Source organism: Nomascus leucogenys, chromosome 13 (assembly GCF_006542625.1).
Source record: "Nomascus leucogenys isolate Asia chromosome 13, Asia_NLE_v1, whole genome shotgun sequence".
Lineage (NCBI taxonomy): Eukaryota > Metazoa > Chordata > Mammalia > Primates > Hylobatidae > Nomascus > Nomascus leucogenys.
The window spans coordinates 28348859-28362008 of NC_044393.1; the positions used below are offsets into that span (position 1 = coordinate 28348859).

The 13150-nt window shown below is 47.2% G+C and overlaps 2 protein-coding genes across 5 annotated transcripts in view; one reads left to right on the forward strand and one right to left on the reverse strand.

Moving 5' to 3' along the window:
* Positions 1 to 1821: 1821 nt before the first annotated feature.
* Positions 1822 to 3472, reverse strand: ROMO1 (reactive oxygen species modulator 1). Its single transcript, XM_003273586.3, has 3 exons — positions 3331 to 3472; positions 3019 to 3149; positions 1822 to 2004 (listed from the first exon to the last, which is right to left on the reverse strand). The coding sequence occupies exons 2-3, from the start codon at positions 3147 to 3149 to the stop codon at positions 1896 to 1898; spliced, it is 240 nt and encodes a 79-aa protein (XP_003273634.1). The 5' UTR covers positions 3331 to 3472; the 3' UTR covers positions 1822 to 1895.
* The window catches only part of NFS1 (NFS1 cysteine desulfurase), a 33498-nt gene continuing 23756 nt past the window's right edge, over positions 3409 to 13150 (forward strand). For 2 of the 4 annotated variants that reach the window (XM_003273589.4, XM_030826532.1), the window contains exons 1-5: positions 3409 to 3590; positions 4193 to 4302; positions 4983 to 5099; positions 6317 to 6400; positions 12566 to 12718. In XM_003273589.4, the coding sequence (XP_003273637.2) occupies positions 3494 to 3590; positions 4193 to 4302; positions 4983 to 5099; positions 6317 to 6400; positions 12566 to 12718 (561 nt within the window). In that variant the 5' untranslated portion in view covers positions 3409 to 3493. The other 2 variants (XM_030826531.1, XM_030826533.1) reach the window with 2 other exon arrangements.

A 13150-nucleotide genomic window follows, 5' to 3' on the forward strand; every position in this document is an offset into this window, starting at 1 on the left:
GCGCACCACCGTGCCCAGCTAATTTTTGTATTTTTAGCAGAGACGGTGTTAGCCTGGCTGGTCTCAAACTGACCTCAAGTGATCTGTCCGCCTTGGCCTCCCAAAGTGCTGCGTGCGATACAGGCATGAGCCACCGCGCCCAGCCTCATTGAAAATTTACTTTCCAATACCAGACTGCAGAGTTCTTTGGGGCAGAGACGTTCTGTCAGCGTGCTTTTTCCAAAGTATCTCCTGTCAGTTTTTCCCCTTGAACCAAGTCTTCCTAACAAATTTGTTGCGTCATTGCTTTCTAGGGAGCTGGACCAGCAAACATGGCCTTTAGTGATTAGTCTCATCTGTGCCAAAATTTAGTCGCTACCACAGAATGAAATTTGGTGTGTAAATAACGTTCAGAGGAAATGTGGTTGGAGTGTAGTACCTTAAATAGTGTCGTGCATGGAAAACAGCTCATTCTGAGTGAAACTGTTTTATGTCCAATCAGTTCCTGAGTCAGCATCTCACTGGTTCGAAAATCTGTAGCTAATCTGGTAATGTCCTTAATTTCCTCCTGCCTGTCAGTGTTCCAAAGTGTTCATCTAGTTTTATCTTTATAATAATGACTACCATCTTTGAAAGTTTTGTTTAAGAAATGCTTAATGGGCAATGCAGGTTAGTAACTCCAGGGTCTGTGTGGCCTAGGCAGATGAGATGGACAACTGCCTCATTACAGAAGCTTTTTATCATCAAACTAGTAAGTTTTGTGGAGGGCAAGCTATATAGATTGTTGATGACTGGTTAGAAAATCATCTGTAATTTAGCCAGTTGAGAAGCTACAGAAGTGGTTGCTGTTTCTATTTTTTTTTTTTCACAGTGGATAAACTTCTGCTTTTTCTGATAAAGCCACTAGGTACATCTAAACAATTACCTCGGGCTGGACGTGATGCCTTATGCCTGTAAGTCCCAACACTGGGAGGCTGAGGCGGGTGGATCATGAGGTCAAGAGTTCAAGACCAGCCTGGCCAACACAGTGAAACCCTGTCTCTACTAAGAATACAAATTTTTTTGTTTTGAGACAGAGTCTCGCTCTGTCGCCCAGGCTGGAGTGCACTGGCTCAATCTCAGCTCACTGCAACCTCCACCTCCTAGGTTCAAGCGATTCTCCTGCCTCAGCCTCCCGAGTAGCTGGGAATACAGGCACGTGCCACCACAACCCGCTTAAGTTTTTGTATTTTTAGTAGAGACAGGGTGTCACCATGTTACACAAGATGGTCTCCATCTCCTGACCTTGTGATCCACCACCAGCCTTTGCCTCCCAAAGTGCTGGGATTACAGGCCTGAGCCACCATGCCCAGCCTAAAAATACAAAATTTACCTAGGCATGGTGGCGCATGCCTGTTACCACAGCTACTTGGGAGGCTGAGGCAGGAGAGTCGCTCAAACACAGGAGGCAGAAGTTGCGGTAAGCCGAGATTGTGCCACTGCACTCCAGCCTGGGCGACCAAGCAACCAACCAACCTCAAGATGAACAATGCTTTGGAAATTATGCAATGTGTGACCTTGAGGAAATTTCGGCTTAATCCATTTTTTGAAGTAGTTTTTCTCCTTTAAAATGGTGACCGTAGTAACAAGCACAGAGTTGTACTGAGTAATTAGTTGAATAGTATCTATGGAAGGTACTAGACACTCCCAAGTTTTCCAATTTTGGATTAAGAGAGGCAGGCCTTGTGAAAGAGATACTAACCCTAGTCATTACATTCGTCCATCTCTCTAGTGCAGAAGATCCTTGGCAAAGCTGGATAATAGGCTGAGAGAAGAATATTCCTTTAAGAGAGGGACACTGACTACTCAAAGACTTTCTTTTATTAGTACATGGGCTGGGATTGATGGGAAGGGATAGATGTAGTGGGCAACCATGGTTAGCATCGGATGCCCATCCCAATGGCCATGAATGTGCCAAAGGTGCCGCCACTCTGCATCATGGTTTTCCCAATGCCGCCCATCAGCTCTCGACCCCGCATTCCGATCCTGAGGAGGAAACCAAGATGGAGCTATTTGGTAACAAAAATATCAGAAAGAGTATTAACTGCTCCTTTCCAATTTTTTTGCTAACACTAGTCTAGCAACCCCTACATCTCATTTTCCACTTAGTGGATATTATATCTTACTACCCGGGGTGGGTAATGAGAAGGAAAAAGATCCATCTGGGTCTCCAGGGTATTTTTCTGGTGGATGTCGTATTAACTGCCTTCCGTTTGTGGGAGGCAGCAGATGCAGTGTAAAATACATAGAGAAACCAGCTTTTTGGACTGGTGTTGTCTGCAGTTTAAGACCCAATAAAGACATCTGTCTTTTAGTTTCTTGGTGTTAATGATTTTGGAGTAAAGTTGGGGTTCAAGAGTCAGCTCTACAATTTACACATAGTGCCAAGTGTAAAATGGGCATCAACATTATTTACAGGATTTTGGAAACTATTTAGCACAGTGCTTAACATAGAGTAAGTGCTCTGTAAATGGTAATTTACAATCTAGAGATATGGCAATAACAGCCTCTAAATGTGAAAATGACCTTTAGAGTGTAAAGTTTAACTGCTTTATCTCTGTATCCTGTATCCAGAATAGTAAAACCGCTGAACGAGTTTCTTATGCGCAATTGGAAATAAAAATAAAAGCAACAGTAGTAACTAGTTACTGAGCACTTAATATGTGCCAGATGCTGTGCAAAGTGTGCTGATCGAATTTTTACAACTCTATAAGTTAGATGCGACTGTCTTCATTCTACACTTAAGGAAACCCAGTCTTCAACTTGCCTAAAGTCACCGAACCAGTAAAAGGGCCAGAAAGCGTTTTGCTCTAAAGCTAAAATTCTTAAGCACTGACGCTTCCAACCTGACCTTTCAGATTGAAGGTGGTTTGGAATGAGTCTGGCTCGCGAGGGGACAGAGGGAAGTCGAAAGGTGGCTGTGTTCAGGCTCCAGGCCGAATGGGGTAGGGCCGGAAGGTCTGGTTGTCCTGCCCAGAGATCACCGCCCGCGCCCCTCACCTGAGACAGGAAAAGGTACCGAAGAGCGCCCCGGCCGCCATGCCCACGGCGCAACCCATCACGAAGCCCATCTTGACGCGGTCGAAGCAGCTTGGCTGGGACTGTCCGTAGGGACCCACGGCCACCGGCATCTGCGGGGGATAGGAAAGTGTGGGCCCAGGCGATGGCCCAAGAGTCGGGCGGGGACGAAAGCGGCAGGCTGGGAAGTGGGCCCAAGGGCTCAGGGGAAGTAAGGGAAGGAAAATCAGTGGGTAGCCCGACTCCACCACCCTCTTCGCGTTCCGGCCTCGCGTCGCCCGGCGCCTACCTCACCTCGCTCGCGGCCTCGGTCGCTCAGCTCTACGTCTCTCAGGGAAAACGACGGGGAGGGCGCTCGCGGCCCGATGAATCGCTTCCGGAGCGCCGGGCAGCACTTCCGGGAGCCTGGGGCCCAGGCCTGCAGCGGCTTCGGAAGGTGGGCTCTGCCAGCGGGACCATGCTGCTCCGAGCCGCTTGGAGGCGGGCGGCAGTGGCGGTGACAGCGGCTCCAGGGCCGAAGCTCGCGGCGCCCACTCGGGGGCTGCGCCTGCGCGGTACGCTCGGGTCCCGCTCTCCGGGAGGCGCGGACCTGTCCCCTCTGCGCGGCGACGCAACTGAATATTCCGGAGCCTTCCTGTCCACCCTGCTGCCCAGACCCTCTGACCCTTTGTCTCAAACGACACATCCCTCAAACTTTCTTAGGCGGGTCCCCGAACGGTTGACCCCGGCGCACCACCCCTCGCACCCTGCGCAACAGGCCCCCAGAGCCGCGGGGACGCGTCCTTCAGACCGCTCCTGGCCAGGTTACAGATGCTGCTCCCGGCTCCCGTGCAGACCTTTACCTTCAGTCAGAAGGGACTGCACCTACTCTGGCTCCACGTTCCTTCTAAACGTCTTTGCCCTTTAGAGCCTTCCTTCCTATGAGACCATTTGAATATCAACTCAACACTCCCTCCAGGAACCCTCTCTCCCTCTCCCTTACCTCCTTTTACAGCGTGTCAGGTATCTGGTGTTGTTTTCTTTCTATTGAGATTCGACCCCAGCATCCCTTACACTTATCTCACCTCCAGCCAGATTTTTCCTTCTGCCCTTTGGATGCCATGCGTTCGTAGTTGCCTTCGGTCTTACTTGGCCACTCCGTTCCATTTTTTATCAGTTGGAGACCATGCTCCTCAGTCTGCTGTTCCCGCAGATACAGCCGCTGCCCCGGAGGCGGGGCCAGTGCTGCGACCTCTCTATATGGATGTGCAAGCTACAACTCCTCTGGTAAGAATGGAGCTTTTCCCAAGGCTGCTTATAGGAAGTAAATGATGGGCGTGATCACGCAAAGAAATGGCTGAATCCCTGGAGAAGTGAGAGCCATGAAGGTGTGGTGGAAAAAGCACTGAGCCAGGAGTCGGGAGGCTTAAATTCGAGGCCACTGGCAGTGGCTTTACTACTCACCAGCAATTGGCCTTGGTCAAATCACTTCAGCGCAGGCTCTATAGTAGTAGTTAAAAGCATGGGCTCTGGAATGAGCAGAACGGGCACTTAGTAACAGTGTGAACTCGGACAAGTATTAAACGGGTTAAAAGACTAATGCAAGTTTTCACCAATGTGTGACAAGGGGTGTTTGCCTAGACCCTGTCCTGTCCCAGCCCCTTATAGATCACATTGCCTGGCAGGAATGGAAACACCAGCAGAAACAGATGTCTGAACAAGGCAGTGTTTGTAGACTACCTGAGGGGAGGCAGAACAATCCGAGTTGGGATGGGTTGTGAGTGGGAGTGTATTAGGTTGATATTTGGTGGGTAGTTTCGTGGGAACAAAAGAATGTTTGAGGCCTCCTCTAGGCAGTGCCTGAGGGGTTGAGAGTGTCTTAAGGCAGGGTGGCCAGGTCTGAGGGGTGGAGTGGGACCTGAATTGACGATGGGCTCAAGGAAAATGATCTGTTCTGTTGTGCTCAGGACCCCCGGGTGCTTGATGCCATGCTCCCTTACCTAGTCAACTACTATGGGAACCCACACTCCCGGACACATGCATATGGCTGGGAGAGTGAGGCAGCCATGGAACGTGCTCGCCAGGTTAGTACAGAGGAGTCTAGGAGGTTCTAAGGTCAAAGAGGGGCAGTGGCCTGTGGGAGGCATTTCTTTCTTGGTAGGTGTGCATGGAGGTAGCAATGGTTTTGGATTCTTTCTGGAAGAGATTCAAACAGCAGCCTCGGAGTTTGACTGCAGGAATTTGATTAGTTCCCATATTTCCTGGCTAAATGACTTGGGCAGGTTATCTAATTTCTCTAAGCCTTATTTTCCTCACATTTAAAACGGAGATTGTGGTAGTTTCTACTCTGTAGGGTTACTGGGTGGATTAAATAAGACAATGCTGGTAAAGTGTTTATTAACACAACACCTGTAAGTAAGAAGTACTATAAATAGTAAGAGCTCAATAGTTCTTTTTTTTTTTTTAATGAGATGGAGTTTTCACATTTGTTGCCCAGACTGGAATGCAGTGGCACGCGATCTTGGCTCACTGCAACCTCTGCCTCCCAGGTTCAAGTGATTCTGCTGTCTCAGCTTCCCAAGTAGTTGGGATTACAGGCACACACCACCACGCCTAGCTAATATTTTTGTATATTTATTTATTTATTTATTATTTGAGACAGAATTTTGCTCTTGTTACCCAGGCTGCAGTGCAGTGGCATGATCTCGGCTCACTGCAACCTCTGCCTCCTGGGTTCAAGCAGTTCTCCTATCTCAGCCTCCCGAGTAGCTGGGATTACAGGCATGCGCCACCACACCCGGGTAATTTTGTATTTTTAGTAGAGATGGGGTTTCTCCATGTTGGTCAGGCTGGTCTTGAATTCTCAATCTCAGGTGATCCACCTGCCTCAGCCTCCCAAAGTGCTGGGATTACAGGCTTGAGCCACCATGCCCGGCCTAATATTTTTGTATTCTTAATAGAAATGGAGTTTCACCATGTTGGCCAGGTTGGTCTCGAACTCCTGACCTCAGGTGATCTTTCCACCTTGGCCTCCCAAAGTGCTGGGGTTACAGGAGTGACCCACCACGCCTGGGCAATAGTTCATCTAAAAAAAAAAGTTATTATTTTGCATTGGGCTGGAAAAGAGCCTGGGATCTGGGATATAACTAGAATCTGATTCTTGTAGGTGCAGAGCTTCATCCAGGGCAATTTGGTGGAATGCAGTGGAGATCTTCTTGCTCCAGGGCTGTCCCACCTGTGTCTGCAGCTCTATTTCTGCCTGGGGAACTGATGTTATATATCTCTGTTTCTTGGCTTGCAGCAAGTAGCATCTCTGATTGGAGCTGATCCTCGTGAGATCATTTTTACTAGTGGTGCTACTGAATCCAACAACATAGCAATTAAGGTAAGAGAAGGGAACCAGAGGGCATATGTGGGCTTTCCTGACCCAGGCGATCGTGTCCGTCCATCATTTGGACTCGTATATGTATTTCGCAGCCACCCATCCCCACCCTATTGTGAAGAGAAGGCTTACAGTCTTTCTGATTTGTTGCTTCCTTTAACCCTTTGCAGTCTACTCTTTCTTAAGTCTTTGCTGCTGTTGGTCTGAGTTGAGTGAGGTAGTTGGATAGCAAAGGAGGTGGCCCTCAGGCCATTAACTACTTGGTTTTTTTTTTTTGTCTGGCAGTCACTTCAGAGAGTGGATAATGGTGATTGAACCTTTTCTCCATTCTTCTTTTTTTTTTTTTGATACAGAGTCTCACTCTGTCGCCAAGCTGGAGTGCAGTGGCGCAATCTCGGCTCACTGCAAACTCCGCCTCCCAGGTTCAAGTGATTCTCCTGCCTCAGCCTCCAGAGTAGCTGGGAGTACAGGTGCCCACCACCATGCCCAACTAATTTTTGTATTTTTAGTAGAGATGGAGTTTCACCATATTGGCCAGGATGATCTCAATCTCTTGACCTCATGATCCTCCCGTCTCGGCCTCCCAAAGTGCTGGGATTACAGGTGTAAGCCACCGCACCCGGCCTTTCTCCATTCTTTTTATCTAGTAACAACAAGTTATATGTGTGATTTCAGGGCTGCCCTCCTCTCAGCCTTCCCTTTTCTTTCTGATCAGATCTATTTCCAACAAGTTCCTCCTGTTTCTTTAGATATCTCCATTTTGAAGTGCTTGTCTTTGTGGTGCCCTCTGCAGGCATTCACATGGTCACCCATTCTGGGATCAGTCATTTTGTCCTTGGTACATAAAAGATCTTTGGTGCTAATGCAAGGAAAAGGTACTTTTAGTGGTCATGTTGGTGTTTCATAGAACATAGTCACATTTCACTGGGCCTGGTTGCCAGGATTACGTGAGTAAATGCCAAGGCTCTGAGAAATTGTGGCTTGCTGTAGTTTGAACTCTGGCTCCACTTGCTCTCATCTTTGTCTTTGAACTGTGCTGCCAGTGTTGGTTTCTTTGACCTTGGCCTGAATGTAGGAGGCCTAGGATGGGCTTCAAGGTCATCAGCACTCTGCCTGATCATGTTAGCAGGAAGATGTCCTTCCTTGGGACTGCAGAGACCAGAGAGTCGGGGTGAAGTTTCCTCCAAAGGTGGAGATGGTTTCTGAAATGGAGAGCATTTTCAAAACTTTGAAAATATTTTCTTTGGAAGTCTCCACAGATTCCAAACCAACAGTTCAAGGATCGCTAAGAGTACCTGTGATGATGTTTCTTTTAATCTCCATGACTGATAGAGTAAAATAATCTATAAGTTGTTAAAGAAATCTACATCATGGGTAACTGAGATAAAATAAGGTGGGTGGGTGGTGAGATGTCATTTAAATGAAATTTTTATAAACAACTGTAACATTTTGAACTACCATCACCATCCCACAACCATTTTTACTTTTTTTTTTTTTTTTTAGACGGAGTCTCGCTCTGTCACCCAGGCTGGAGTACAGTGGCGTGATCTTGGCTCACTGCAAGCTCCACCTCCCGGGTTCACGCCACTGTCCTGCCTTAGCCTCCTGAGTAGCTGGGACTACAGGCGCCCTCCACCACACCCGGCTAATTTTTTGTATTTTTAGTAGAGATGGGGTTTCACCGTGTTAGCCAGGATGGTCTTGATCTCCTGACCTCGTGATCCGCCTGCCTCGGCCTCCCAAAGTGCGCCACAACCATTTTTGCATTACTGATGTAAATACTTTTTAGGATAAAATAGAGTATAAATCAATTATAAATGTTTCTCATTTTTGTTCTTTGTCCTCATGAACAGACCATTTTTACATAGTTATAATTTTGGCCTACATGGTTTAATATTCTGCTTTTATTTTATTTATGTATTTATTTTTTATAAGACAGGGTTTCAGCCGGGCCAAGTGGCTTACACCTATAATCCCAGCACTTTGAGAGGCTGAGACCGGCAGATCACCCGAGATCAGGAGTTCAAGACCAGCCTGACCAACATGGTAAAACCCCGTCTCTACTAAAAATGCAAAAACTAGCCGGGCGTGGTGGCGCACCCCTATAGTCCTAGCTACTCGGGAGGCTGAGGCAGGATAATCGCTTGAACCCCGGAGGCAGAGGTTGCAGTGGGCCGAGATCGCACCATTGCACTATAGCCTGGGCAACAAGGGCGAAACTCTTGTCTAAAAAAAAAAAAAAAAAAGACACGGTCTCACTCTGTCACCTAGGCTGGGGTACAGTTGCACAATCACAGCTCACTGAAGCCTTGAACTCCTGGACTCAAGTGATCCTCTCATCTTAGCCTCCCAAGTAGCTAGGCTTACAGGCGTGTACTAGCACGCCTGGCTAATTTTGTTATTTTAATTTTACTTTAATTTAATTTTTTTTTGAGACGGAGTCTGGCTCTGTCACCCAGGCTGGAGTGCAGTGGCGCGATCTTGGCTCACTGCAAGCTCTGCCTCCCGGGTTCACGCCATTCTCCTGCCTCAGCCTCCTGAGTAGCTGGGACTACAGGCGCCACCAGCATGCCTGGCTAATTTTTCTGTTTTTAGTAGAGACGGGATTTCACCATGTTAGCCAGGATGGTCTCGATCTCCTGACCTTGTGATCCACCCGCCTTGGCCAACCAAAGTGCTGGTTTTACAGGTGTGAACCACCACGCCCGGCCTGTTATTTTAATTTTTGTAGAGATGAGACTCTCACTGTGTTGCCCAGGCTGGTCTTGAACTCCTGGGCTCATGTGATCCTCCTGCCTTTGCCTCCCAAAGTTCTGGGATTACTGGCTTGAGCCACTGCACCTGGCTTTTTATTCTGCTGTTAAAGGTAATAGTATTTTATAAGCTCTGGGGGGAGATGTACATTTTCTTTCAAGTTTTTAATTTTTGAAAAATAATTCTGTCACATATGGTGTGTTTTTTTAAAACCAATGGAAAGATTTAAAATGAAGTGTAGGCCGGGTGTAGTGGGTCACGCCTGTAATCTTAGCACTTTGGGAGGCCAAGGCAGGCAGGTTGTCTGAGCTCAGGAGTTCAAGACCACCCTGGGCAACATGGCGAAACACCATCTCTACTAAAAAATACAAAAAATTAGCTGGGTGTGGTGGCCGTAGTCCCAGCTACTCGGGAGGCTGAGACAAGAGAATTGCTTGAACTCGGGAGGCAGAGGTTGCAGTGGGCCGAGAGCACGCCGCTGCACTCCGGCCTGGGTGACAGAATGAGACCGTCTCAAAAAATAAATAAAAATAAAATAAAATAAAATGAAGTGTAAATCTTCCTCTCCTTCCCCAAGGACCCCAATCCCTGATCCTGTTCTACAAAGTTGATACTGTTAATTCTTTTTTTTTTTTTTCAAGGGAGAGTCTTGCTGTGTCACCCAGGCTGGAGTGCAGTGCCATAATCTTGGCTCGCTACAATTTCTGCCTCCAGGGTTCAAGCGATTCTCCTGCCTCATCCTCCCAAGTAGCTGCGATTACAGGAGCCTGCTACCATGCCCAGCTAATTTTTGTATTTTTAGTAGAGACGGGGTTTCACCATGTTGACTAGGCTGGTCTCAAACTTCTGACCTCAGGTGATCCACCTGCCTCAGTCTCCCAAAGTGCTGGGATTACAGGTGTGAACCACCGCTCCTGGCCCATTTTTTTTTTTCTTTTTTTCTGTTTTTTGAGACAGAGTCTTGATCTCACCCAGGCTGGTGTGCAGTAGCCAGATCTCAGCTCACTGCAGCCTTGACCTCCTTGGCTCAGGTGATCCTCCTGAGTAGCTGGGACTACAGATGTGTACCACCACGCCGGGCTCATTTTTTTTTTTTTTTTTAGTATAGATGAAGTCTTACTGTGTTGCCCAGGCTGGTCTTGAACTCCTGAGCTCAAGCGATCCTCCTGCCTTAGCCTCCCAAAGTGGTGGGATTATAGGCATTAGCCACCACCACATCCAGCCCCTTTTTTTTCTTTTTTCTTTTTTTTTTAAATTAATTAATTTATTTATTTTGAGATGGAGTCTCACCCTGTCGCCCAGGCTAGAGTGTAGGGGCGTGATCTCGGCTCACTGCAACCTCTGCCTCTCAGGTTCAAGCGATTCTCCTGCCTCATCCTCCTGAGTAGCCGGGATTACAGGTGCGTGCCACCACACCTCGCTAATTTTTGTATTTTTTTTTTTTTTATGTTTTCAATTTTTGTATTTTTATTTATTTTATTTATTTACTTTTTGAGACAGAGTTTTCTCTTGTTGCCCAGGCTGAAGTGCAATGGTGTGACCTTGGCTCACTGCAGCCTCCGACTCCTGGCTTCAAGCGATTCTCCTGCCTCAGCCTCCAGAGTATCTGGGATTACAGGCATGTACTACCACGCCTGGCTAATTTTTGTATTTTTTTTAGTAGAGACGGGGTTTCTCCATGTTGGTCAGGCTGGTCTTGAACTCCTGACCTTAGGTGATCCTCCCTTCTCGGCCCTGAAAGTGCTGGAATTAGAGGTGTGAGCCACCGTGCCCGGCCATTTTTGTATTTTTGGTAGAGATGGGTTTCCACCATGTTCGTCAGGCTGGTCTCAAACTCCTAACCTCGTGATCCACCTGCCTGAGCCTCCCAAAGTTGTGGGATTACAGGCATAAGCCACCGCGCCTGGCGTTCCTTTTTTTTTTTTCTTTTTTTGAGATGCAGTCTCGCTCTGTTGCCCAGGCTGGAGTGCAATAGCACTCTTGGCTCACTGCAACCTCTGCCTCCTGGTTTCAAGTGATTCCCCTCCCTCAGCCTCCTGAGTAGTTGGGATTACAGGTGCGTGCCACTGGGCCTGGCTTATTTTTTTGTTTTTAGTAGAGATGGGGTTTCCCCATGTTGGCCAGGCTGGTCTCAAACTCCTGACCTTAGATGATCCACCCACCTCAGCCTCCCAGAGTGCTCGGATTACAGGCGTGAGGCACTGCACCTGGCCGCTTTTTTTTCTTCAATGAGATAAATGGTTTTTTTAGTTTCTTGTAATAGTTGAAATTCCAGGAATTTTTAAACATACCTTTAGGCCGGGCGCGGTGGCTCACGCTTGTAATCCCAGCACTTTGGGAGGCCGAGGCAGGCGGATCACGAGGTCAGGAGATCGAGACCACAGTGAAACCCCGTCTCTACTAAAAATACAAAAAATTAGCCGGGCGTGGTGGTGGGCGCCTGTAGTCCCAGCTACTCGGAGAGGCTGAGGCAGGAGAATGGCGTGAACCCGGGAGGCGGAGCTTGCAGTGAGCCGAGACTGCGCCACTGCACTCCAGCCTGGGTGACACAGCGAGACTCCGTCTCAAAAAAAACAAAAAAAAACAAAAACAAAAAACATACCTTTATTGTTTCTTCTGATACTAACAGTAATACCTACTCATGACTTGTTTACTGTTATATCACTGGCACCTAGAAAATTACTTGGGATACTGGAGGTGCTAAATATTGGTTAAATGAATGAATCATAAATTCCAATAATATAGAGTAGAACTCTAAACACATTTTCACTGCTAATTTGCTGCATATTTCTCCAGATTTTTAAATGCCTACATTAATCTGTATACTATTATTATTTTAATAGATTTTATTTTTTATAGCAGTTTTAGGTTCACAGCAAAATTGAAAAGAAGGTATAGAAATTTCCTATATATGCCCTGCCCCTGGGTATGCACAGCCTTCTGCCCTTATTAGCATCCTCTATCAAGTGGTACATTTGTTCCAATTTATGACCTGATATTGATACATCATTATCACCCAAAGTCCATAGCTTATATTAGGATTCACTGGTGTTGTACATTAGATGGGTTTGGACAAATGCGATTTATTCTAGTGAATCATTGAGCTTGAGTGGGCTTCGGGAAGCCCTGAATTTGTATTTGACTGGGCAGAAGTATGGGTAGCTTGAGACCCCTGGGACTTATGTCTGGTATCTCAACTAGGGGCAGTCTTGTACAATTGAGCCCTTAACCCATGGGGTTTTCACTAAGTCTGGAGAGTTAGCCTCAGAATTGAATTATAGGATACTCAGTTGGTATGAGAGAACTGGTGTTGGATCATACTGTTCTTGCCCACTTTTCCTTTACAAATGAAATTGAAGTCATTGCTGTCTCTCTGAGTATGTTCTCCTTCCATCTGTCACCACCAATTTCTAGGGGGTGGCCCGATTCTACAGGTCACGGAAAAAGCACTTGATCACCACCCAGACAGAACACAAATGTGTCTTGGACTCCTGCCGTTCACTGGAAGCTGAGGGCTTTCAGGTTACCTACCTCCCAGTGCAGAAGAGTGGGATCATTGACCTAAAGGTAGGAGTGGCTATGGCAGGAGGAGCAAAAATGGAGGAGCCTGGCTTCAGCTTGTAAATTTCTCTCTTGGGCCCTAGCTGGAGCTTGAAGGAATAGATCTAACAGTTAGGATAAAGTTTAGAGAAATAGGCCTGGCAGAGAACGAGATCATGTTCCCCTTGAGTGTGCACTATCCTCCTTTTCTCTGGAGGACTTGTTTCTTTTTCTTTCTTTTTTTTTTTTTTTTGAGATGGAGTCTCACTCTTTTGCCCAGGCTAGAGTGCAGTGGCTTGATCTCGGCTCGCTGCAACCTCTGGAGGACTTGTTACTTCTTTTTTTTATTTTGAGACAGAGTTTTGCTCTTATAACTCAGGCTGGAATGCAGTGGCGCGATCTCGGCTCACTGCAACCTCCACCTCCTGGGTTCTAAAGATTCTCCTGCCTCAGCCTCCT

Coding starts and splice junctions, on each gene's coding strand:
- ROMO1 (XM_003273586.3), bottom strand. CDS start 3,149: ATGCCGGTGGCCGTGGGTCCCTACGGACAGTCCCAGCCAAGCTGCTTC. Junction 2,005..3,018: donor GGTACCTTTTCCTGTCTCAG/GTGAGGGGCGCG, acceptor TTTCCTCCTCAG/GATCGGAATGCGGGGTCGAG.